At 39.0% G+C, this 27,919-nt stretch overlaps 1 protein-coding gene across 2 annotated transcripts in view; it reads left to right on the top strand.

Moving 5' to 3' along the window:
• LOC128685688 (ATP synthase mitochondrial F1 complex assembly factor 1) overlaps positions 1-27,919 on the top strand; it is a 162,204-nt gene that overhangs the window by 126,046 nt on the left and 8,239 nt on the right. For both annotated transcript variants that reach the window (XM_070088101.1, XM_070088100.1), the window contains exons 5-7: positions 915-1,013; positions 19,237-19,332; positions 19,693-19,800. In XM_070088101.1, coding sequence (XP_069944202.1) covers positions 915-1,013; positions 19,237-19,332; positions 19,693-19,800 — 303 coding nt within the window. The remainder of the gene's footprint in view (positions 1-914; positions 1,014-19,236; positions 19,333-19,692; positions 19,801-27,919) is intronic.

Raw genomic sequence — 27,919 nt, forward strand, 5'->3', positions numbered from 1 at the left:
AATAATTTTTTTTTATTTTTAAATTTGGCCGACCCTGAGAACAAGTCTCTGAGAGGGCCTGTCGACCCTGAAAGGGTTAAGGACCATAACATTGTATCAATTGCATCTGCTAGAAAAATGACAGGATGGATAATGAGAACCTTCAAAACCAGGGATGCCAAGCCCTTGATGACACTATTCAGGTTGCTTGTTCTATCTAGGCTGGAATGTTGCTGCACACTAACAGCACCTTTCAAGGTAGGTGAAATTGCTGATCTAGAAAATGTACAGAGAACCTTCACGGCACGCATAACTGCAATAAATCATCTCAGTTACTGGGAACACTTGAAGTTCCTAAACCTGTACTCCCTAGAATGCAGGAGGGAGAGATACATGATTATATATACCTGGAAAATCCTAGAGGGACTAGTATCAAACTTGCACACAAGAATCACTCCCTATGAAAGGAAATAGACTTGGCAAACGGTGCAACATCCCCCTAATGAAAAGCAGGCGTGCCACTAGCACAGTAAGAGACAACACAGTAAATGTCAGGGGCCCAAGGCTGTTCAACTGCCTCCCAGCATACATAAGGGGGATTACCAATAGACCCCTGGCTGTTTTCAAGCAGGCACTGGACAGGCACCTAAAGTCAGTACCTGACCAGCCGGGCTGTGGTTCGTATATTGGATTACATTTGGCCAGCAGTAACAGCCTGGTTGATCAGGCCCTGATCCACCATAAGGCCTAGTCACAGACCGGGCCGTGGGGGCGCTGACCCCCAGAGCTCTCTCCAGGTATACTCCAGGCATCCAGTGAGGTGCTCTTTGAGTAAGATGTTATGGATCCTAGACATTATTAGACTAGTAAATATCCTCGTATGAGGAGAGCTATTGATAAGAATTTTTTTAATGGATTGAATATATCTTTTCCAGATTTGGACAGAACATTTCCGACACAAAGATGCAGTAAGCGGTATCATTCCTGCTGATGTTTATGATAAACTTCATGAATCAGCTGGCAAATATGCAACAGTAAGTTCGCGTTGTAACCCATCTTTTTAAGGGTAAACTGTATAAACCTTTAATCAATGGTCTTAGTAGTAATATAAGTGGATGGTTTGGAAGATATAAGAAATAGCACCCATGATAATGTGATAGTGTGAATATACCTATTATTGATGAAATTACGTGCAGTAGGTAAATAATTTCACATTTGTTACTGAAATTCTGTATACATAATATAAAATAGAATAGGCAAGTAAATAAAATTCATTTAAAAATAAAGTAAATTTTAATAAACAGAAGCCCTCCATATGTATGATACATGCTCAAATATGGACTAATTTTGGCAAAATATTCTTAATTTTTGATATATCATGTTTAAGTCTTCCCTAGTTCTTCAAGAAATTTAAAATGAGGGAAATAGTTCCATGCAAAAAAAAAAAAATTCTTGCCAGAACTTGAAAAAAATGCTTCCCAAAGCTTAATATTCAGCCCAAATACTTGTTGAAAATAAAAACAGAGGAGCACTGTAGTATTATTACTCTTTTATGGTTACCACCCTATTTACACCCACTTGTTACCACTCATATACAGTGAAACCTCAGTTGTCAAGCTTAATTCATTCCAGATGTCAGTTGGACAACCAAAATTATAGACAACCAAACCAACTTTTCCCATAATTAATCTGTTCCAGACCATAAATGATAATACATATATGAATTTATTAATAAGGTAGTAGGTTGGTAGACAGCAACCACCCAGGGAAGTACTACCGTCCTGCCAGATGACTGTGAAACAGAAACCTGTAACTGTTTTGCATGATGGTAGGATTGCTGGTTTCTTTTTCTGTCTCATAAACACGCTAGATAACAGGGATATCTTGCTACTCCTACTTACACTTTGGTCACACTTCACAGACACGCACATGCATATATATATACATACATCTAGGTTTTTCTCCTTTTTCTAAATAGCTCTTGTTCTTCTTTATTTCTTTTATTATCCATGGGGAAGTGGAAAAGAATCTTTCTTCCGTAAGCCATGCATGTCGTATGAGGCGACTAAAATGCTGGGAGCAATGGGCTAGTAACCCCTTCTCCTGTAGATATTTACTAAAAAAGAGAAGAAGAAAAACTTATAAAACTGGGATGCTTGAATGTGCGTGGATGTAGTGTGGATGACAAGAAACAGATGATTGCTTATGTTATGAATGAAAAGAAGTTGGATGTCCTGGCCTTAAGCAAAACAAAGCTGAAGGGGGTAGGGGAGTTTCGGTGGGGGGAAATAAATGGGATTAAATCTGGAGTATCTGAGAGAGTTAGAGCAAAGGAAGGGGTAGCAGTAATGTTGAAGGATCAGTTATGGAAGGAGAAAAGAGAATATGAATGTGTAAATTCAAGAATTATGTGGATTAAAGTAAAGGTTGGATGCGAAAAGTGGGTCATAATAAGCATGTATGCACCTGGAGAAGAGAGGAATGTAGAGGAGCGAGAGAGATTTTGGGAGATGTTAAGTGAATGTATAGGAGCCTTTGAACCAAGTGAGAGAGTAATTGTGGTAGGGGATCTGAATGCTAAAGTAGGAGAAAATTTTAGAGAGCGTGTGGTAGGTAAGTTCGGAGTGCCAGGTGTAAATGATAATGGGAGGCCTTTGATTGAACTTTGTATAGAAAGGGGTTTAGTTATAGGTAAAACATATTTTAAGAAAAAGAGGATAAATAAGTATAAAATATATGATGTAGGGCGAAATGACAGTAGTTTGTTGGATTATGTATTGGTAGATAAAAGACTGTTGAGTAGACTTCAGGATGTACATGTTTATAGAGGGGCCACAGATATATCAGATGACTTTCTAGTTGTAGCTACACTGAGAGTAGAAGGTAGATGGGATACAAGGAGAATAGAAGCATCAGGGAAGAGAGAGGTGAAGGTTTATAAACTAAAAGAGGAGGCAGTTAGGGTAAGATATAAACAGCTCTTGGAGGATAGATGGGCTAATGAGAGCATAGGCAATGGGGTCGAAGAGGTATGGGGTAAGTTTAAAAATGTAATGTTAGAGTGTTCAGCAGAAGTTTGTGGTTACAGGAAAGTGGGTGCGGGAGGGAAGAGGAGCGATTGGTGGAATGATGATGTAAAGAGAGTAGTAAGGGAGAAAAAGTTAGCATATGAGAAGTTTTTACAAATTAGAAGTGATGCAAGGAGGGAAGAGTATATGGAGAAAAAGAGAGAGGTTAAGAGAGTGGTGAAGCAATGTAAAAAGAGAGCAAATGAGAGAGTGGGTGAGATGTTATCAACAAATTTTGTTGAAAATAAGAAAAAGTTTTGGAGTGAGATTAACAAGTTAAGGAAGCCTAGAGAACAAATGGATTTGTCAGTTAAAAATAGGAGAGGAGAGTTATTAAATGGAGAGTTAGAGGTATTGGGAAGATGGAGGGAATATTTTGAGGAATTGTTAAATGTTGATGAAGATAGGGAAGCTGTGATTTCGTGTATAGGGCAAGGAGGAATAACATCTTGTAGGAGTGAGGAAGAGCCAGTTGTGAGTGTGGGGGAAGTTCGTGAGGCAGTAGGTAAAATGATGAAAGGGGGTAAGGCAGCTGGGATTGATGGGATAAAGATAGAAATGTTAAAAGCAGGTGGGGATATAGTTTTGGAGTGGTTGGTGCAATTATTTAATAAATGTATGGAAGAGGGTAAGGTACCTAGGGATTGGCAGAGAACATGCATAGTTCCTTTGTATAAAGGCAAAGGGGACAGAAGAGAGTGCAAAAATTATAGGGGTATAAGTCTGTTGAGTATACCTCGTAAAGTGTATGGTAGAGTTATTATTGAAAGAATTAAGAGTAAGATGGAGAATAGGATAGCAGATGAACAAGGAGGCTTTAGGACAGGTAGGGGGTGTGTGGACCAGGTGTTTACAGTGAAACATATAAGTGAACAGTATTTAGATAATGCTTAAGAGGTCTTTGCGGCATTTATGGATTTGGAAAAGGCGTATGACAGGGTGGATAGGGGGGCAATGTGGCAGATGTTGCAGGTGTATGGTGTAGGAGGTAGGTTACTGAAAGCAGTGAAGAGTTTTTACGAGGATAGTGAGGCTCAAGTTAGAGTATGTAGGAAAGAGGGAAATTATTTCCCAGTAAAAGTAGGTCTTAGACAAGGACGTGTGATGTCACCGTGGTTGTTTAATATATTTATAGATGGGGTTGTAAGAGAAGTAAATGCGAGGGTCTTGGCAAGAGGCGTGGAGTTAAAAGATAAAGAATCACACATAAAGTGGGAGTTGTCACAGTTGCTCTTTGCTGATGACACTGTGCTCTTGGGAGATTCTGAAGAGAAGTTGCAGAGATTGGTGGATGAATTTGGTAGGGTGTGCAAAAGAAGAAAATTAAAAGTGAATACAGGAAAGAGTAAGGTTATGAGGATAAAAAGATTAGGTGATGAAAGATTGGATATCAGATTGGAGGGAGAGAGTATGGAGGAGGTGAATGTATTCAGATATTTAGGAGTGGGCGTATCAGCGATGTGTCTATGAAAGATGAGGTGAATCATAGAATTGATGAGGGGAAAGGGTGAGTGGTGCACTTAGGAGTCTGTGGAGACAAAGAACTTTGTCCTTGGAGGCAAAGAGGGGAATGTATGCGAGTATAGTTTTACCAACGCTCTTATATGGGTGTGAAGCATGGGTGATGAATGTTGCAGTGAGGAGAACGCTGGAGGCAGTGGAAATGTCATGTCTGAGGGCAATGTGTGGTGTGAATATAATGCAGAGAATTCGTAGTTTGGAAGTTAGGAGGAGGTGCGGGATTACGAAAACTGTTGTCCAGAGGGCTGAGGAAGGGTTGTTGAGGTGGTTCGGACATGTAGAGAGAATGGAGTGAAACAGAGTGACTTCAAGAGTGTATCAGTCTGTAGTGGAAGGAAGGCGGGGTAGGGGTCGGCCTAGGAAAGGTTTTGAGGGAAGGGGTAAAGGAGGTTTTGTGTGCGAGGGGCTTGGACTTCCAGCAGGCATGCGTGAGCGTGTTTGATAGGAGTGAATGGAGACAAATGGTTTTTAATACTTGACGTGCTGTTGGAGTGTGAGCAAAGTAACATTTATGAAGGGGTTCAGGGAAACCGGCAGGCCGGACTTGAGTCCTGGAGATGGGAAGTACAGTGCCTGCACTCTGAAGGAGGGGTGTTAATGTTGCAGTTTAAAAAGTGTAGTGTAAAGCACCCTTCTGGCAAGACAGTGATGGAGTGAATGATGGTGAAAGTTTTTCTTTTTCGGGCCACCCTGCCTTGGTGGGAATCGGCCAGTGTGATAATAAAAAATTAAATAAATTAATAATAATTTACTAACTACTACATAAAACAATGTATAAAATTATACAGCACAGGGAAACTGTAAAAATGAATACTAAATGAAAATTTAACTGAAATGCTGTACAGTAAATGAAAATTTAACTCCCTCTTATCTATCAGAGAAGAGTTAATGGCAAAATTCTAGCGGCTTCAAATCTTGCGGAGAAAGCTGGTAGGCCTACATGTGAGAGAATAGGCCTGTATGGCCAGTGTGCACAATATAAAAAAAATCCTGCAGCACAGTGCATAATGATGAAAAAACTGCAACCACATTATTGGTTTAAAACGATGACTTGTGGTGTATTTTCGTATGATATTTTTGGTCTCATTTGTTAGAATGGAAGATATTTTACAGAAATATAGATGATTTTCAATGGTTTAAAGACTAGAAGTAGCTTGAAATTGAGCTCAAAGTAGTGAAAATGTTCAATTTTTGCCGATGTTCAAGAGTAAACAAATCACGTCACACTACAAACTGGCATAGTGCCTGATAAGTGGAAAATGGCAAATGTAATACCTATTTACAAGGCAGGTGACAGGTCCTTGGCTTCGAACTATAGACCAATAAGCCTTACCTCCGTAGTGGGAAAATTTATGGAATCAATAATTGCTGAAGTAATTCATAGCCATCTTGACAGGCACAGATTGATTAATAATTCTCAACACGGTTTTACATAGGGGCGTTCCTGTCTTACGAATTTACTAACTTTTTTCACTAAGGTGTTTGAGGAGGTAGATCATGGTAATGAATATGATATTGTGTATATGGACTTCAGTAAGGCTTTCGATAGAGTTCCACACCAGAGGCTATTGAGGAAACTTAGGGCACACGGAATAGGAGGAGAAATTTTTTCCTGGGTAGAGGCATGGCTGACAAATAGACAGCAGAGAGTTTGCATAAATGGGGAGAAATCAGAATGGGGGCACGTCACAAGCGGTGTTCCTCGGGGGTCAGTGTTGGGCCCGTTGTTGTTCACAATTTACATAAACGACATAGATGAGGGAATAAATAGCGACATGAGCAAATTTGCTGACGACACCAAAATAGGTCGTCCAATTCATTCTAATGACGACATTAGAGCACTCCAGGATGATTTGATTAGACTGACACAATGGTCGGAGAAGTGGCAGATGCAGTTTAATATTGACAAATGCAAAGTTCTAAATGTTGGACAGTTAAATAACCATGCCACATATAAACTAAATAATGTAGATCTTAATACTACCGATTGCAAAAAGGATTTAGGAGTTCTGGTTAGCAGTAACCTAAAACCAAGACAACAGTGCATTAGTGTTCGCAATAAAGCTAACAGAATTCTTGGCTTCATATCTAGAAGTATAAATAATAGAAGCCCTCAGGTTGTTCTTCAACTCTGTATATCCTTGGTTAGGCCTCATTTAGACTATGCTGCTCAGTTCTGGTCACCGTATTACAGAATGGATATAAATGCTCTGGAAAACATACAAAGGAGGATGACAAAGATGATCCCACGTATCAGAAATCTTCCCTATGAGGATAGACTGAAGGCCCTGAATCTGCACTCTATCGAAAGGCATAGAATTAGGGGGGATATGATCGAGGTGTATAAATGGAAAACAGGAATAAATAAAGGGGATGTAAATAGTGTGCTGAAAATTTCCAGCCAAGACAGGGCTCGCAGCAATGGTTTCAAGTTGAAAAAATTCAGATTCAGGAAGGATATAGGAAAGCTCTGGTTTGGTAATAGAGTTGTGGATGAGTGGAACAAGCTCCCGAGTACAGTTATTGAGGCTAAAACGTTGTGTAGTTTTAAAAATAGGTTAGATAAATACATGAGTGGGTGTGGGTGGGTGTGAGTTGGACCTGACTAGCTTGTGCTGCTGGGTCTGGTACAGTGCTCCATCCTTGAGTGGGGATGATCAGACTGGGTGGGTCATTGGGATAATCCGGGGGGTGGGTCATTGGTCTAATCCGGGGTGGACATGGACCTGCTCCACATGGGTCAGTAGGCCTGTTGCAGTGTTCCTTCTTTCTTATGTTCTTATGTTCTAATACACGTCAACTGCTGGGTCTGATATGCATTCATGAACTCGCTGAAATTATATATACAATTATTACAATTATGCAGCAGTCTGAATAGCAGTAAATCTTCTATTTTTTGTGTGAATAAAAATTCAAAATGAAAAGCAAGTGTAATATAAGAGGGGCCTGGAGATGTGACTAATGAACAGATGAAATGTTATTTTAATGCCAAGAATCTCAGTGTTGTTCAGCTGGACCTTATTTTGAAATTGGCCTCACTTGAATTTTGTGTGAAATTGGCCAAATTAGTAATTTCAGATCACTTTATTGGGTAGTTGAAATAGGTAAATGGGCAATTTCTTGTATGAGCTTGGTCAACTACAACAATGGAATTGACCCAAAATAGAGCTCAAAGTGGATTAAATTGCCGAAACCGCTAACTTTGCAATAGTGTAACTCCATAAGTTTTCCATCAAATTTCATACTTTTGGTTTCATTACCTTCACATGAAGCACAGCAAGAGCTCAGGAGATGTTTACAGCATGCGTGTTAGTCACTATACTGACTGAGACCCATGCTGTGGACTCTTGTTATCACGTGAACTGAGCATTTTCGGTTGACAATCAAGACCATGTACGAAAACCAGGACCAAGTTCCTTGTTCAAAAACCGATCTGTTTGACAACCAAGGTTCCAATGTATTTATCTTGCCTGATTTTAACCTCTTAACTGTCCAAACAGAGATCTACATTCTCTTACCCAGCACTCCGAATATATTGAAAAATAAAAAAAAATGTTTTTTTTTTTTATGAAGAGGACATTTTTTTTACATAAAGCAATGTAAAAAGAAAAATTCTAGAGTCGATACTTACAAGTGCCACACAGTTGGCACTTGTCACTCACCTGACGGCAACACGAAGTGCTGCCATTTCCAGATGTGTTGCCAATATACCTTTTTTTCTCATTTTTTTTTTAATTTGTATAATTTTTATGTTCTGATAATGACACTTTGTAGTAGTTCTTTTGATTTCATAGTTAATCTTTGTTCTGACACTAATGTTAGGTAATGAAATAGTGCTCAAATACTCACAAACACAGCGACAGGTGAGCATTTTCACCTACCTTAGTCACATACTATTATCTAGAAATATAGACATAGTATTTATAGGTCCCAGCAATGTTTTGGATACACGGGAGTATATAATAATAATAATAAGTTCCCTTGAAGCTTGATGTAAGAGTTTGTTATTTATCTTATCTCTTCACTCCACTGCTGACACTGCTGTATAGTCTTATCTTATCACCCAATTAATGACAGTGGTGACATTTGATGAGTGTTGTCTTATCTCTCCGCTAATGACAGTGGTGACATTTGATGAGCGTTGTCTTATCTTATCTCTCCGGTAATGACAGTGGTGACATTTGATGAGCCTTCTCTTTATTTGTTTTCGCTCTTACACATAAACATGTCTGTCTGTCTATCTGTCTGTCTGGATTTTTTGGGTTATCCATGGTAATTTACACTATGTATAATTGTATTTACATATGTGTTCCTGTGAGACAGAGACAGATAGATACAGACAAACAGTCGAAGGTAGAGACAGCTAATCAGCCAGCCACCAGCCAGCCAGCCAACCAACCAGCCAGCCAGCCACCGGCTAGCCAGCCAGCCAGCCACCGGCTAGCCAGCTGGTGACCAGCCAGTCTGCCAAAATTACAGTTCCAGGATAGCACTTTGTCTGGATTTTTTGGGTTATCCTAGGTAATTTACACTATGTATAATTGTACATGTATTTACATATGTGTTCCTGTGAGATAGAGACAGAGATAGATACAGACAGACTAGCGAAGATAGAGACAGCCAATCAGCCAGTCAGCCACAGGCCAGCCAGCCTGCCGAAATTACAGTTCCAGAATTGTTTCTTTTTACTTGGGGCTTAGGTTATAGGACATTCTGGCAAGATGATACTTTCCTCTTAAAAGGGGAGTGTTAACCCTTTAACTGTTTAGGCTGTATATATATGTCTTACTAGCCACTGTGTTTGACGTATATATAGTACTCATAAATTCTAGCGGCTTCAAATCAAGCAGGAGAAAGCTGGAAGGCCCACATGTGAGAGAATGGGTCTATGTGGTCAGTGTGCACCATATATAAAAAATCCTGCAGCATGCAGTGCATAATGAGAAAAAAACTCCGACCGTTTTTTTTTTTTTTTAAATGCCGACTTTGTGGTCTATTTTCGTATAGTATTTATGGTTGTATTCTCGTTTTCTTGGTCTCATTTGATAGAATGGAAAACATTTTATAGAAATAGAGGTGATTTTGATTGGTTTTACTATAAAAATAACCTGGAAATGGAGCTCAAAGTAGGAGAAATGTTTGATTTTTGCCGATGTTCAAAAGTAAACAAATGATGTCATTGTCCAATAAATGTCCAACTAGCCATTCTAATATGCAGTCATGAATGGGTTGATGTTATTTATACAATTATTACAGTATTACAGTAGTCTGCATAACAGTAAATCTTCTATTTTTTGTTTGAATAAAAATTCAAAATGGAAAGCAAGAGTAATATCAGAGGGGCCTGGAGACATGACTGATGAACAAAGAAAACGGTATTTTAGAGCCAGGAATGTCTTCTGGACCTTATTTTGAAATTGTCATATTTTTTAATTTTTGTGAAATTAGCCAAATTGCAAATTTTTGACCACATTATTGGGTAGTTGAAATTGGTAAATGGGCTGTTTCTTGTACTCAGTCGATAGAAAAAATGGATTTCTAAAAAAATAGTTACGAGTTTGGTCGACTGGAACAATGGAATTAGCCGAAAATAGGGCTCAAAGTGGGCGAAATCGCTAATTTGTAAATGTCGCCGAGATCGCTAACTTTGCGAGAACGTAATTTCGTCAGTTTTCAATCAAATTTCGTGTTTTTGGTGTCATTACAACCGGGAAAAGATTCTCTATCATTTCATAAGAAAAAATAATTTTTTTTTTTTTAAATTTTGCGACACCAGGAGACACTTCAGGATTGGGGGTTGCGACAGTCAAGGGGTTAATATAACATGACATTATTGAATCCTTGGTGTTTGCTGTGCTATTTGCTCTGGCTGGCACTCAGTTAAACTGGTGCTCCCACAAGGTACTAAATGATACCAGATTTTTTTAACCCGTAAACGGTCCAAGCAGATCTACGTTCACATGTGTAGTGCTACAAAAGTAGATCTACGTTTTTTTTACATATTTTCAAATATAACAAAAAAAAAAGTAGACCAAAGTTTTTTACACATTTTCAAATGTAAAAAAACAAAATGAAGATCTACTTTTTTTACATACTTTCAAATGTTGAAAAAACGTATATATACGTTTGTACCATTTACGGGTTAATACAGCACACTGCAAGGGTTAAGACCCATTCTATGCTGACTAGGCATCTTAGGGCAATCGTGCCAAATTTGGAAATAGGAAAAATAAAACATAGATCTACGTTTGGAGCGCTAGCGGCAAGAACGTAGATCTACGTTTGCACAGGTAAAGGGTTAAAACTATCCAAAGCATATATTTTTCATTTATTTATTTATTATTAATTTGGACATGATACATAGATATACAAAGAAATACAGTGGTTAAATGTAACATGCCAAGAGCCCCTTGTATGCAGAGCATTATGGGCAGGCTTAAAATTAACTTAAAATTAACTAAGCAATGATATATTCAGTGGTAAAAATTATAGTAAACAAATAACAATTAAGGTCAAAAGAGTATTTCAAAATCAGGTCCTATGGTCATTTGCTGTGTTGCTGTGCATTCAATAGAATGCAGTATTCTATTTACTAAAAAAGAAAAGAAGAAAAACTTTTTAAAACTGGGATGCTTGAATGTGCGTGGATGTAGTCTGGATGACAAGAAACAGATGATTACCGATGTTATGAATGAAAAGAAGTTGGACGTCCTGGCCCTAAGTGAAACAAAGCTAAAGGGGGTAGGGGAGTTTCGGTGGGGGTAAATAAATGAGATTAAATCTGGAGTATCTGAGAGAGTTAGAGCTAAGGAAGGGGTAGCAGTAATGCTGAAGGATCAGTTATGGAAGGAGAAAAGAGAATATGAATGTGTAAATTCAAAGATTATGTGGATTAAAGTAAAGGTTGGATGCGAAAAGTGGGTCATAATAAGCGTGTATGCACCTGGAGAAGAGAGGAATGTAGAGGAGAGAGAGAGATTTTGGGAGATGTTAAGTGAATGTATAGGAACCTTTGAACCAAGTGAGAGAGTAATTGTGGTAGGGGACCTGAATGCTAAAGTAGGAGAAACTTTTAGAGAGGGTGTGGTAGGTAAGTTTGGGGTGCCAGGTGTAAATGATAATGGGAGCCCTTTGATTGAACTTTGTATAGAAAGGGGTTTAGTTATAGGTAATACATATTTTAAGAAAAAGAGGATAAATAAGTATACAATATATGATGTAGGGCAAAATGACAGTAGTTTGTTGGATTATGTATTGGTAGATAAAAGACTGTTGAGTAGACTTCAGGATGTACATGTTTATAGAGGGGCCACAGATATATCAGATCACTTTTTAGTTGTAGCTACACTGAGAGTAAAAGGTAGATGGTATACAAGGAGAATAGAAGCATCAGGGAAGAGAGAGGTGAAGGTTTATAAACTAAAAGAGGAGGCAGTTAGGGTAAGATATAAACAGCTATTGGAGGATAGATGGGCTAATGAGAGCATAGGCAATAGGGTCGAAGAGGTATGGGGTAGGTTTAAAAATGTAGTGTTAGAGTGCTCAGCAGAAGTTTGTGGTTACAGGAAAGTGGGTGCGGGAGGGAAGAGGAGCGATTGGTGGAATGATGATGTAAAGAGAGTAGTAAGGGAGAAAAAGTTAGCATATGAGAAGTTTTTACAAAGTAGATGTGATGAAAGGTGGGAAGAGTATATGGAGAAAAAGAGAGAGGTTAAGAGAGTGGTGAAGCAATGCAAAAAGAGAGTAAATGAGAGAGTGGGTGAGATGTTATCAACAAATTTTGTTGAAAATAAGAAAAAGTTTTGGAGTGAGATTAACAAGTTAAGGAAGCCTAGAGAACAAATGGATTTGTCAGTTAAAAATAGGAGAGGAGAGTTATTAAATGGAGAGTTAGAGGTATTGGGAAGATGGAACGAATATTTCGAGGAATTGTTAAATGTTGATGAAGATAGGGAAGCTGTGATTTCGTGTATAGGGCAAGGAGGAATAACATCTTGTAGGAGTGAGGAAGAGCCAGTTGTGAGTGTGGGGGAAGTTTGTGAGGCAGTAGGTAAAATGAAAGGGGGTAAGGCAGCCGGGATTGATGGGATAAAGATAGAAATGTTAAAAGCAGGTGGGGATATAGTTTTGGAGTGGTTGGTGCAGTTATTTAATAAATGTATGGAAGAGGGTAAGGTACCTAGGGATTGGCAGAGAGCATGCATAGTTCCTTTGTATAAAGGCAAAGGGGACAAAAGAGAGTGCAAAAATTATAGGGGGATAAGTCTGTTGAGTATACCTGGTAAAGTGTATGGTAGAGTTATTATTGAAAGAATTAAAAGTAAGACGGAGAATAGGATAGCAGATGAACAAGGAGGCTTTAGGAAAGGTAGGGGGTGTGTGGACCAGGTGTTTACAGTGAAACATATAAGTGAACAGTATTTAGATAAGGCTAAAGAGGTCTTTATGGCATTTAAGGATTTGGAAAAGGCATATGACAGGGTGGATAGGGGGGCAATGTGGCAGATGTTGCAGGTGTATGGTGTAAGAGGTAGGTTACTGAAAGCAGTGAAGAGTTTTTACGAGGATAGTGAGGCTCAAGTTAGAGTATGTAGGAAAGAGGGAAATTATTTCTCAGTAAAAGTAGGCCTTAGACAAGGATGTGTGATGTCACCGTGGTTGTTTAATATATTTATAGATGGAATTGTAAGAGAAGTAAATGCAAGGGTCTTGACAAGAGGCGTGGAGTTAAAAGATAAAGAATCACTCATAAAGTGGGAGTTGTCACAGTTGCTCTTTGCTGATGACACTGTGCTCTTGGGAGATTCTGAAGAGAAATTGCAGATATTGGTGGATGAATTTGGTAGGGTGTGCAAAAGAAGAAAATTAAAAGTGAATACAGGAAAGAGTAAGGTTATGAGGATAACAAAAATATTAGGTGATGAAAGATTGGATATCAGATTGGAGGGAGAGAGTATGGAGGAGGTGAATGTATTCAGATATTTGGGAGTGGACGTGTCAGCGGATGGGTCTTTGAAGGATGAGGTGAATCATAGAATTGATGAGGGGAAAAGGGTGAGTGGTGCACTTAGGAGTCTGTGGAGACAAAGAACTTTGTCCTTGGAGGCAAAGAGGGGAATGTATGAGAGTATAGTTTTACCAACACTCTTATATAGGTGTGAAGCATGGGTGATGAATGTTGCAGTGAGGAGAAGGCTGGAGGCAGTGGAGATGTCATATCTGAGGGCAATGTGTGGTGTGAATATAATGCAGAGAATTCGTAGTTTGGAAGTTAGGAGGAGGTGCGGGATTACCAAAACTGTTGTCCAGAGGGCTGAGGAAGGGTTGTTGAGGTGGTTCGGACATGTAGAGAGAATGGAGCGAAACAGAATGACTTCAAGAGTGTATCAGTCTGTAGTGGAAGGAAGGCGGGGTAAGGGTCGGCCTAGGAAAGGTTGGAGGGAGGGGGTAAAGGAGGTTTTGTGTGCGAGGGGCTTGGACTTCCAGCAGGCGTGCGTGAGCGTGTTTGATAGGAGTGAATGGAGACGAATGGTTTTTAATACTTGACGTGCTGTTGGAGTGTGAGCAAAGTAACATTTATGAAGGGGTTCAGGGAAACCGGCAGGCCGAACTTGAGTCCTGGAGATGGGAAGTACAGTGCCTGCACTCTGAAGGAGGGGTGTTAATGTTGCAGTTTAAAAACTGTAGTGTAAAGCACCCTTCTGGCAAGACAGTGAGGGAGTGAATGATGGTGAAAGTTTTTCTTTTTCAGGCCACCCTGCCTTGGTGGGAATCGGCCAGTGTGATAATAATAAAAAAAAAAATTATTTCTTTGTTAAGGTTACAATGTGTGTTTACATATTATATGTAGTATAAATGGAGCAAAGAAAGCCACTATCATGCCTGGGCATTTTGGGCAGACTTAAACTAATACTTATAGACTACATAAGTCTAGAAAGGTGAACAGTGGTTGAATACAAACAGTCAATGTTCACTCTATTGTTAACCCCTTCAGGGTCCAAGGCCCAAATCTGAAGTGGTGCCCCAGTGTCCAAGAATTTAAAAAAAAAAAAATTATTTTTTCTTATGGAATGGTAGAGAATCTTTTTGTGCAGGTAATAAAACAAAAAGTACGAAATTTGATGGAAAATTGACAAAATTATGCTCTCGCGAATTTTGATGTGTCAGCGATATTTACGAATCGGCGATTTTGTCGACTTTGACTCCCATTTTAGGCCAATTACATTATTCCAGTCAACTAAATTCTTAGCTATTTCACTAGTATTACTTCTATTCTATCGATTGAGCACAAGAAATCGCCAAGTCAACTGTTTCAACTACAAATTAAAGTGATCGGAAATTGTTAATTTGGCCAATTTAACACAAAGTTCAAAATATTCCAATTTCAAAATAGGGTCCAGAATAAACAATGTAGGTATTCCTGGAACTAAACTAACATTTCCTCTGTTCATTAATTACCTTTTGAGGCTTTACAAATAAATTCCATTTTGATTTTATATTCACATAATGAATTTTTATTCACACCAAAAAATAAAAGATTTACTGTTATGCAATACTGTAATAATTGTATAAATATCATCACCATATTTGTGAATGTATATTAGACCCACCATCTGGCGTGTATTAGACATGTGAGGTCGTTTGTTTACTCTTGAACATCGGCAAAAATTTAACATTTCTGCTACTTTGAGCTCAGTTTCAAGCCATTTTCAGTGCTAAAACCAATCAAAATCATCTCTATTTCTGTAATATGTCTTCCATTCTATCAAATGTGACCAAGAAATCGCAAATACAACTATAAAAAACATACGAAAAAACACTGCAAAGTCACTGTTTTAATCGAAAAATCATGATTTCAGTTTTTTTCTCTCATTATACACAGTGTGCTGCAGGATCTGTTTTATGTGGTACACACATAGCACATAGATGTATTCTCTCATATCTAGGCCCAAATGTACCACTCACAGTTTATCAGAGTGAGCTGAGCTCATGACGTAGCTCTACGGTTTGGACCCTGAACGTAAAGCCGTAGATCTACGGGATGGACCCTGAAAGGGTTAATATGAGGTAGTACAATTTATGACAGTCTTACATTTTTAAGTACAAAATTAGGTTCTTTTACAATATTAGAACACAAATACAGTGAACCCCCGGTTAACGATACTTTTTCACTCCAGAAGTATGTTAAGGTGCCAGTACTGACCGAATTTGTTCCCATAAGGAATATTATGAAGTAGATTAGTCCATTTCAGACCCCCAAACATACATGTACAAACGCACTTACATAAATACACTAACATAATTGGCCGCATTTGGAGGTGATCGTTATGCGGGGGTCCACTGTATTCTGCATTTCACTCATTATTAACCCTTTCAGGGTCGAGAGGCCCTCTCCGAAACTTGTTCTCAGGGTCGAAAATTTTTCGGAAAAAAAAATTTTTTCTTATGAAAAGACAGAATCTTTTCCCGATCATAATGACAGCAAAAGTATGAAATTTGATGGGAAACTTATGGAACTATGCTCTCGCAAAGTTAACGGTCTCGACGATTTTTACACATCGGCGATTTCACCCACTTTGAGCCCTATTTTTGGCCAATTCCAGTGTACTAGTCGACAAAAATCATAACTATTTGGCTAGAACTCCATTTTTTCTATCGAATAAGTACAAGAAACCACCCATTTACCGATTTCAACTATCCAATAAAGTGGTCAGAAATTAGCAATTTTGCCAATTTCACACAAATTTCATAAGTTGCCAATTTCCAAATAGGGTCCAGAATAAACAAGAAAGACATTCCTGGCACAAAAATAACATTTCCTCTGTTCATTAGTCACATCCCCAGGCCCCTCTTACATTTCTTTTGCTTTCCACTTTGAATTTTTATTCTCACAAAAAAATAGAAGATTTACTGTTATGCAGACTACTGCATTAGTGTAGAAATGGTATGAATAATATCAGCGCACTTGTGAAAGAATATTAGTTTCACCAGTTGACGTGTATTGGACACGTGGCATGATTTGTTTACTTTTGAACTTTGGCAAAAATCGAACATTTCTGCTACTTTGAGCTCAGTTTCAAAGTACTTTTGATTGTGAAACCAATCAAAATCATCTCAATTTCTGTAACATGTCTTCCACTCTATAAAATGAGACCAGGAAAACTAGAATACAACCATAAATACCATACGAAAATGCAGTGCAAAGTCGCTGTTTTAACCTTTTCAGGGTCTGTGCCATAGATCTACGGCTTTACGTTCAGGGTCCAAACCATAGATCTACGCTATGAGCTTAGCTCACTCTGATAAGTTGTGAGTGGTAAATTTGGGCCTAGATATGAGAGAATATATCTATGTGGTATGTGTGCACCACATAAAACAAATCCTGCAGCACACAGTGTATAACGAGAGAAAAAAAACTGAGATCGTGATTTTCGATTAAAACAGCGAATTTGCAGTGTTTTTTTGTATGTTTTTTATAGTTGTATTTGCGATTTCATGGTCTCATTTGATAGAATGGAAAACATATTACAGAAATAGAGATGATTTTGATTGGTTTTAGCACTGGAAATGGCTTGAAACTGAGCTCAGAGTAGCGGAAATGTTAAATTTTTGCCCATGTTCAAGAGTAAACAAACGATCTCACACGTCTAATACACGCCAGCTGGTGGGTCTAATATACATTCGCAAATATGGTGATGATATTTATACAATTATTACAATATTGCATAACAGTAAATCTTCTATTTATTGGTTTGAATAAAAATTCATTATGTGAATAAAAAATCAAAATGGAATTCATTTGTAAAGCCTCAAAACGTAACTAATGAACAGAGGAAATGTTAGTTTAGTGCCAGAAATACCTGCATTGTTTATTCTGGACCCTATTTTGAAATTGGAATATTTTGAGCTTTGTGTTAAATTGGCCAAATTACCAATTTCCGATCACTTTATTTTGTAGTTGAAACAGTTGGCTTGGCTATTTCTTGTGTTCACTCGATAGAATAGAAGTAATACTAGTGAAATAGCTAAGAATTTGGTTGACTGGAATAATGTAATTGGCCTAAAATGGGAGTCAAATTCGGCAAAATTGCTGATTCGTAAATATTGCTGACACATTAAAATTTGCGAGAGCATAATTTTGTCAATTTTCCATCAAATTTCGTACTTTTTGTTTTATTACCTTCAGGAAAAGATTCTCTACCATTTCATAAGAAAAAATAACAAGATTATGTTTTGAAAATTCTTGGACCCTGGTGTGCACTTTGAAATTTGGCCTCTGGACCCTAAAAGGATTAAACCAAAAACATGGTCAAAGTTTTTTTTTTCTCATTACACACTGTGTTCTGCAGGATTTTTTTATACTGTGCACACTGACCACATAGACCCATTCTTTCATATGTAGGCCTACCAGCTTTCTCTTGCTAGATTTGAGGGCGCTAGAATTTAGGCGTACTAGTACGTCAAAAACCCTGGTGCGTAAGCCGTACTAGTATGTCAGAAACCCTGAAAGGGTTAATGTGAGGTAGTACAATTTATGATACAATCAGTTTATGATACAATCAATCATACATTATTAAGTTTGTAATTAAGTTCATTTACTTTATTATTAATGTGAGGTAGTACAATTAGTGATACAAGCATACATTATAAGTTTGTAAAAGTGGCTTAATAGTTAAGGGATGATAAAGTATTTAGTGGAGTTGCTTTGAATTTGGTTGGGGTTTATCATGGTGTGGGTAGGTTTGTTATTGAGAGAGGAGATGATTTTTGAGTATGATCCTAAACTGATTTCTGGGCAGGGGACCTCTTGCTGCTTCAGGCAAAGAATTCCAGATCTTAGGGCCTTTTATGTGCATTGCATTTTTACAAAATGTGAGACAGACACGACACGAGGGATGTCAAAAAGTGTTTTGTGCCTCGTGTTATGCCTGTGTGTTCTGTTGAAGCTGTCTAGGAGAAGTTTGAGTGGAGGACTGATATTTGAGTTTAATGTTCTGTATATGTTGATTCTGATAAATTTATGTAAGTAGTAATTTGATTTTCATATCTTCAGAATATGCTAAGACAAGCACTCGATAATTCTCTATGAAAGTAAGTGGAAGTCCATAAATCTTCTTAATGAATGGGTTAAATAAGCAAATGGTTTCAAGTTGGAAAAATTCAGATTCAGGAAGGGTATAGGAAAGCACTGGTTTGGTAATAGAGTTATGGATGAGTGGAACAAACTCCCCAATACTGTCATAGAACCTAAAACATTGTGTAGTTTTAAAAACAGGTTAGATAAATACATGAGTGGGTGTGGGTGGGTGTGATTTGGACCTGACTAGCTTGTGCTACTAGGTCTGATGCCATACTCCTTCCTTAAGTGGATGTGACCTGACTGGGTGGGTCATTAGTCTAAGCTGGGGGGGGGTAACATGGACCTGCCTCACATGGGTCAGTAGGCCTGCTGCAGTGTTCCTTCTTTCTTATGTTCTTATAAATATGTAGATGCTACAGCAATTGGGAAACACAAGTCTTGATATTAGTATGCAATTTGAGATGAAGCTAATGAATGTTGTTTAGTTTACATGTTCTTTGCATTTTGTTTATTACAAAGTATGTTTGATGTGGAGAAATAAGTAGTTTTAGGGGAGCTTATGTACATTCTCTTTTCTTATGTTTTCAGTTTTTATTCCCTCTGCCAAGGAATGAAGGTTATGAATTTATTGTTGCACAGTTTGCTGGTCATGAGGTTCACTTTACTCCACTTATAAATTACCAGGTAAGATAAGTTGCTTTTTGAAACATTTCCTAATATATTGTACACTGACTTGTAAAATAAAATACTACTTTGTCCCCAGAATAATAGAACATGTCTAAGATATTTTGTTTTCTCTCCTGGACTCAAAATTTTAAATTGTATTTGCCTTGTGGCTCTAATGATATTAGTACTGAGCACCTTAGCATATTGCTGTAGATTTATAGATACTGTTAAAAAAATATTTGAAAAACAAAAAAAATAGACACAGTCACTCAGTTTGTTGCTTATGACCCTGGGTTTGGGAACCTCTGTATTGATTATTTTTTTAATTAAAAATATGGCAATAAGTATTGACTGCTTGTATAATAATTTGTGTTGCAGGCATATAAAGAAGATGCCCCAGAATGCCTTTCACTGGTACACTACCCTGACCTGAGAGAAGAAAGAGGCATTATCTTCATGCATGGTGAATATGACAAGAATATAATTGTAAGTACACCTACCTTTGGTCAGTGTATGTCTATTTGAATTGATACTTTTTTGATAAAATAGGTCTCTTTTCTAGTTAGGATGACAATAGAAATATTTCAGTTTCTCATACAAGCGTTAAGGATTCTTGATCCATGATTTAGGTATTACTCTCTCCTTTGGATCAAACCTAATTACCTCTCATTCTTTAGCATTGTTTGACACCTACAGGTTTAGTGCTTCCCCATGAAATAATAATGATCATGTATGTGGGAGTGGAGTGGGTAATGCTGTTGCATGCATTGCCAAATCCTAACATGTAGCTTCACAAGTTTGTTTGTAAAGTGAGACATGAAGAAAAGAGACTGCTTATCATCACAACTGGCAATACTAAATCTGTAAGTCATCCACTGTCTGGGAAATGGGAAGTAAATATGTTTGATTTGAAGAAGGGATGAGTTTCTCCAGTTTCTTGAATCAAGGCACACCCTTTGAAGTAAAGCCAATTTTATTTTCCATGGTACACAGTATTGCATAACAATACAGTGGATCCTCTGTTTTCATCGATCTCCGTTATCACCGATTTCAGTTTTGGCCGACTTTTTTCGTCGATTTCTTGGTTCCGTTTTCATTGATCATATAGAACCTGTACAATGCCCAGCACGCAGACAAAGCTGCCTTCCACACACATTCTCAGCCAGTATAGCGTTGTTTCTCGGTGAGTGAACATACCCTGCCAGGTCATATGAAACATTTTGCAATAATTCATTGTTTTTGCCACTTGTTTATTGTGTGTGACTGCTAAATAAGCAACCTGGGCCCAAAGAAAGCTTCTAGTGCCAGCCCTTTGGTAAAGAATGTGAGAAACACGATATAATTCAAGAAAAAGTTTGTAGAAAAATACAAAAGTGGTGGTGGTAGAGGGTGGTAGTGATGATGGTAGAGGGTGGTAGTGATGATGGTAGAGGGTGGTAGTGATGATGGTAGAGGGTGGTAGTGATGATGGTAGAGGGTGGCAGTGATGATGGTAGAGGGTGGCAGTGATGATGGTAGAGGGTGGTAGTGATGATGGTAGAGGGTGGTAGTGATGATGGTAGAGGGTGGTAGTGATGATGGTAGAGGGTGGTAGTGATGATGGTAGAGGGTGGTAGTGATGATGGTAGAGGGTGGTAATGATGATGGTAGAGGGTGGTAGTGATGATGGTAGAGGGTGGTAGTGATGATGGTAGAGGGTGGTAGTGATGATGGTAGAGGGTGGCAGTGGTTGTGATGGTGGGAGAGAGTGCCTTCTTCAGTGATTCAGCAATTCTACTAACATCTCCAATGTTGTTGGAGTTATATAGGGCTACAGAAAACACCACTGCCTCAGCTGCAGCCTTCACCAACATTTTGTATGGCTTATGCTCACAGTGGCCCTTATACACCGAACAACAACAACATAACACCTGTCGTTACAAACATAATGACTTATTTTATTCATTCTAGAGTATATGTCATGTTTCTGTGTTATTAATACTGTTTATTATGTCATATTAGTTGAATTGTGATAGATAAATAAGCCGTAAAGTTGATGTTAGCGTCATATTCTCCAACAATAAACTCGCTTCCCTCTCCCCTCCGCCCGGTCTGCCATACACCAAGAGTCTTCAGTAAAGGTAAGTGTGATGTTAAATGTGTATTTATACATTTTATTAGTGCTTTATATTTATTTGTCATTCTTTTTCTGCATGTAAGTCTATATTTAAGCTAGGGAAGTGGCTAGGGAACTGACCACTGATTAGGACTTGGTACCTATAGTCCTTATTCAGGGAGAATTCCCTTCCAAACAATAACCTTTCTACCCTCTCCCTTCCTCCCTGTCTTTCATCCATCAACAACAGCCTTCAATAAAGGTAAGTGTCTTGTGTAATGTTCATTCTTTTGTGCATGTAAATCTGTCTTTAAGGTAAAAAAAAAATTTTTTTGTTGATACTTCTGGGTGCCTGGAATGGATTAATTCCATTTACATTATTTCTTGTGGGGAAAATGGTTTCAGTTTTGGCTGATTTCAGGTTTGGCTGATGGCTCTGGAACAGATTTAGCATGAAAACCGAGGGTCCTCTGTATTTTATTTCAGCATGATACAGTGGTTGTACAAAGGTGAATGACATTTGGATGTACCTGCCGAAAGCCTATTTATGTGTGGAGCATTTTGGGCAAACTTAAAACTAACTAAATTAAGATTAATAAGGCAGTAACAATAATGTACAAATTTAGGAGTTTACAGTGATTACAAGAGAATTGAAAAAAGTTGAATTGAGAGGAATTACAGATTTGATTATTTACCTTAAACAGCCAGTTGTTTAAAGATTGGGAGGGTTACAGATAGAGTAAGTATACAGTGAAACCTTGGCTTACAAACTTAATCCGTTCCGTGACCTTGTTCGTATCCTGCTAATATCAATTCTACAGCTTATTTATCTATCAAAATTGATCTAATATGTCATAAACAAAATAAATAACATAGAAACCTGATATATACTCTAGAATGAATAAAATATGTCATTACGTATGTGGCTACATAGTGGTACTGGTGGCAGAGGAGAGTGATAAGTAAGATAAGATAAGATTTCGTTCGGATTTTTAACCCCGGAGGGTTATCTACCCAGGATAACCCAAGAAAGTCAGTGCGTCATCGAGGACTATCTAACTTATTTCCATTGGGGTCCTTAATCTTGTCCCCCAGGATGCGACCCACACCAGTCGACTAACACCCAGGTACCTATTTGCTGCTAGGTGAACAGGACAACAGGTGTAAGGAAACGTGTCAAAATGTTTCCACCCGCCGGGAATCGAACCCGGGCCCTCCGTGTGTGAAGCGGGAGCTTTAGCCACCAGGCCACCGGGCCACCGGGCCACAAAATACCCCTTCAATATGACGCTGATCTCAACTCTACAGCTTATTTATCTATCATAATTGATCTAATATGACATAATGAACAATACAAATAACATAGAAACTTGCTATATACTCTAGAATGAATAAAATATGTCATTACGTATGTGGCTATGTGGTGGTGCCGGCAGTGGAGGATAGTTTATTGTTTGGAGACAGGACAAAATACTCTTTCAATATGATGCTAATATCAACTCTATGGCTTATTTATCTATCACAGTTGATCTAGTATGACATAATAAACAATATAAATAACATAGAAACCTGATCTATACTCTAGAATGAATAAAATAAGTTATGTTACAAGTGAAGGCGGCCATAACCGCTCCCGCATTGTTTTTTTTTTTTTTACACAGGGTTTGACAAGGTTAAGGATCCCTAGCTTTATTGACAGCTATTTACAGGTTAAGGATTCCTAACTTTATTGGCAAGCTAAGAGCTGTTACCTGCATCAGCTCATTTGAAAGCATTTTTGTTATGAGACATACAAGTAGGGAACAGGATGAAGTTGGAGCCATCTGTGGGCCAGCATTTTCATTTGATCAACTGACTTTATCTCGTTGACATCATTATGCTGTACGAATGTGTTCCATACTCGAGTCATCCTGGGTATGTATGATCTCAGATGGAGTGATGTTCTGGAGAAGGGTACAGCCAGAGTGAAGTTGCTGCTTTCTGCCCGTCTTGTGGCATAAAAACTTGTTTCACGCTGTCCTCGAAGTGGATCCAAGTGTGGTATTTTGACAATATTGGCCTTGTACATAACAGTAAGGCCACCCACATCCCTCCTATGTTGAAGGCTCTGCTGAAATGACAGATCTATCCAGGATGGGTCCAGGCGAGAGATGAGACGTCTTGCTCTGTTCTCTACTCTGTCAAGCGGTTGCAGATGAGAGGGGGGGCAGGCAAACCAAGAAAGTGGAGCATACTCAAGGTGTGAGCGTACTTGTGCCTCGTACAGGAACTTGCAACCCCTACTGTCAAGCAGATGCGAGATACGGCGAAGTGCTGTAAGCTTCCTGGCTGCCTTGTTTGCAAGATTTACAACATGGTTCTTCATGGTTAGTTTGGAGTCAAATTTCACCCCAAGGATATCAACTTCTTCTCCAGGTGCCAACATCCTCCCATTCATCCTTACTACTGCACCAGCATTACCATCATGGTGCCTAGAGACGATCATCATTTGCGTTTTCTCAGGTGCAAATGTTACTTGCCATCTATTTCCCCAAGCTGATATAGCTCTCAGCTGGTGATTGATGTAGCTTAGAGCAGCTGGAATTTCTTCTCTTGGATAAGTGAATGTCAGTGTACAGTCATCTGCATATGCATGTGATTCTGGGATGAGACGAAGAAGGTCGTTGAAGTAGACATTCCATAACAATGGACCCAGCACGCTTCCTTGTGGAACACTTGCCCCAATAGGATGCCTTGCTGATTCCGTTCCATTGAGGACTACACTTAGAGATCTACCATGAAGGTAATCACTGAGGAGACATAGCGTAGAGCCTGCAATTCCCAGTGCTTGAAGTTTTGCTAAGAGGCCCTGGTGCCACACCCGGTCGAAAGCGCCAGCAATGTCCAGTGCTACCACACAGCTGACTTTGGATTCATCCAGTGACTGGTGCCACTTAGTGGAGAGGTTTAACAACAGATCAGCAGCAGAGTAACCTTTCCTGAAGCCATATTGACGATCACAAAGTAGTGAGTGGTAGTCAAAAAACTCTGTCATTTGTCTTGAGATTATTGTCTCAAGGATCTTACCAATCATTGACAGGAGTGACACTGGTCTGTAGTTGCTGATTTCTGCTCTGCTCTTCTTTTTGTGAACAGGGACTACATTAGCCTCTTTCCATAGAGAGGGCCATTTACACTGTACTAGGCAGTGCTGAAAGATGCGAGTTAGAGGTGCTGCTAGCTGGTCTGCACATCTTCTCAACAATCTTGGGCTCAACTTGTCTGGGCCCACAGCCTTTTCTTGGTCAAGCGATTTAAGTAGGAAATGCACCTCCTCCTGCCTTATTGTCACCACTGACAGTTTTGACACAGTTCTTGCAGCTAGCCAAGGAGGGTCCCTTGCTGGATCAGGAACTTGCATTTTGGTAGCAAAGTGTTCAGCAAAGAGGTCCACCTTCTCTTGACTACTAGTAGAGGTGGTCCCATCCTGTCAATTTAGAGGTGGAATAAGTTCATCAGGCAGATAACTTTGTAGTGGTATTCACTGCCATCTAGTGATGGCCTTTTGAAGCTGTCTATTATTATAATTATTATCATAGTACATTATTATTATATTATTATTATACATATTATTATTATTATATTATTATTATTATTTTTGTTTTATTATTATTTTATTTTTTTTATTAGCACACTGGCCGATTCCAAAGGCAGGGTGGCCCGAAAAAGAAAAACTTTCACCATCATTCACTCCATCACTGTCTTGCCAGAAGGGTGCTTTACACTACAGTTTTTAAACCGCAACATTAACACCCCTCCTTCAGAGTGCAGGCACTGTACTTCCCATCTCCAGGACTCAAGTCTGGCCTGCCAGTTTCCCTGAATCCCTTCATACGTGTTACTTTGCTCACACTCCAACAGCATGTCAAGTATTAAAAACCATTTGTCTCCATTCACTCCTATCAAACACGCTCACGCATGCCCGCTGGAAGTCCAAGCCCCTCGCACACAAAACCTCCTTTACCTCCTCCCTCCAACCTTTCCTAGGCCGACCCCTACCCTGCCTTCCTTCCACTACAGACTGATACACTCTTAAAGTCATTCTGTTTCGCTCCATTCTCTCTACATGTCCGAACCACCTCAACAACCCTTCCTCAGCCCTCTGGACAACAGTTTTGGCAATCCCGCACCTCCTCCTAACTTCCAAACTACGAATTCTCTGCATTATATTCACACCACACATTGCCCTCAGACATGACATCTCCACTGTCTCCAGCTTTCTCCTCGCTGCAACATTCATCACCCATGCTTCACACCCATATAAGAGTGTTGGTAAAACTATACTCTCATACATTTCCCTCTTTGCCTCCAAGGACAAAGTTCTTTGTCTCCACAGACTCCTAAGTGCACCACTCACCCTTTTCCCCACATCAATTCTATGATTCACCTCATCTTTCATAGACCCATCGGCTGACATGTCCACTCCCAAATATCTGAAAACATTCACCTCCTCTATACTCTCTCCTGCCAATCTGATATCCAATCTTTCATCATCTAATCTTTTTGTTATCCTCACTCAACCTTACTCTTTCCTGTATTCACTGTTAATTTTCTTCTTTTACATACCCTACCAAATTCATCCGCCAACCTCTGCAACTTCTCTTCAGAATCTCCCAAGAGCACAGTGTCATCAGCAAAGAGCAACTGTGATAACTCCCACTTTATGTGTGATTCTTTATCTTTTAACTCCACGCCTCTTGCCAAGACCCTCGCATTTACTTCTTTTACAACCTTATCTATAAATATAATAAACAACCACGGTGACATCACACATCCTTGTCTAAGGCCTACTTTTACTGGGAAATAATCTCCCTCTTTCCTACATACTCTAACTTGAGCCTCACTATCCTTGTAAAAACTCTTCACTGCAACATCTGCCACATTGCCTCCCCTATCCACCCTGTCATATGCCTTTTCCAAATCCATAAATGCCACAAAAACCTCTTTAGCCTTTTCTGTTCTATTCTGTTCACTTATATGTTTCACTGTAAACACCTGGTCCACACACCCCCTACCTTTCCTAAAGCCTCCTTGTTCATCTGCTATCCTATTCTCCATCTTACTCTTAATTCTTTCAATAATAACCCTACCATACACTTTACCAGGTATACTCAACAGCCTTATCCCCCTATAAATTTTGCACTCTCTTTTGTCCCCTTTGCCTTTATACAAAGGAACTATGCATGCTCTCTGCCAACCCCTAGGTACCTTACCCTCTTCCATACATTTATTAAATAATTGCACCAACCACTCCAAAACTATATCCCCACCTGCTTTTAACATTTCTATCTTTATCCCATCAATCCCAGCTGCCTTACCCCCTTTCATTTTACCTACTGCCTCACGAACTTCCCCCACACTCACAACTGGCTCTTCCTCACTCCTACAAGATGTTATTCCTCCTTGCCCTATACACGAAATCACAGCTTCCCTATCTTCATTAACATTTAACAATTCCTCAAAATATTCCCTCCATCTTCCCAATACCTCTAACTCTCCATTTAATAACTCTCCTCTCCTATTTTTAACTGACAAATCCATTTGTTCTCTAGGCTTCCTTAACTTGTTAATCTCACTCCAAAACTTTTTCTTATTTTCAACAAAATTTGTTGATAACATCTCACCCACTCTCTCATTTGCTCTCTTTTTACATTGCTTCACCACTCTCTTAACCTCTCTCTTTTTCTCCATATACTCTTCCCTCCTTGCATCACTTCTACTTTGTAAAAACTTCTCATATGCTAACTTTTTCTCACTTACTACTCTCTTTACATCATCATTCCACCAATCGCTCCTCTTCCCTCCCACACCCACTTTCCTGTAACCACAAACTTCTGCTGAACACTCTAACACTACATTTTTAAACCTACCCCATACCTCTTCGACCCCATTGCCTATGCTCTCATTAGCCCATCTATCCTCCAATAGCTGTATATATATTTCCCTAACTGCCTCCTCTTTTAGTTTATAAACCTTCACCTCTCTCTTCCCTGATGCTTCTATTCTCCTTGTATCCCATCTACCTTTTACTCTCAGTGTAGCTACAACTAGAAAGTGATCTGATATATCTGTGGCCCCTCTATAAACATGTACATCCTGAAGTCTACTCAACAGTCTTTTATCTACCAATACATAATCCAACAAACTACTGTCATTTCGCCCTACATCATATCTTGTATACTTATTTATCCTCTTTTTCTTAAAATAAGTATTACCTATAACTAAACCTCTTTCTATACAAAGTTCAATCAAAGGGCTCCCATTATCATTTACATCTGGCACCCCTAACTTACCTACCACACCCTCTCTAACAGTTTCTCCTACTTTAGCATTCAGGTCCCCTACCACAATTACTCTCTCACCTGGTTCAAAGGCTCCTATACATTCACTTAACATCTCCCAAAATCTCTCTCTCTCCTCTGCATTCCTCTCTTCTCCAGGTGCATACACGCTTATTATGACCCACTTCTC

This window comes from Cherax quadricarinatus, chromosome 23, assembly GCF_038502225.1.
Source record: "Cherax quadricarinatus isolate ZL_2023a chromosome 23, ASM3850222v1, whole genome shotgun sequence".
Classification (NCBI taxonomy): Eukaryota; Metazoa; Arthropoda; class Malacostraca; order Decapoda; family Parastacidae; genus Cherax; species Cherax quadricarinatus.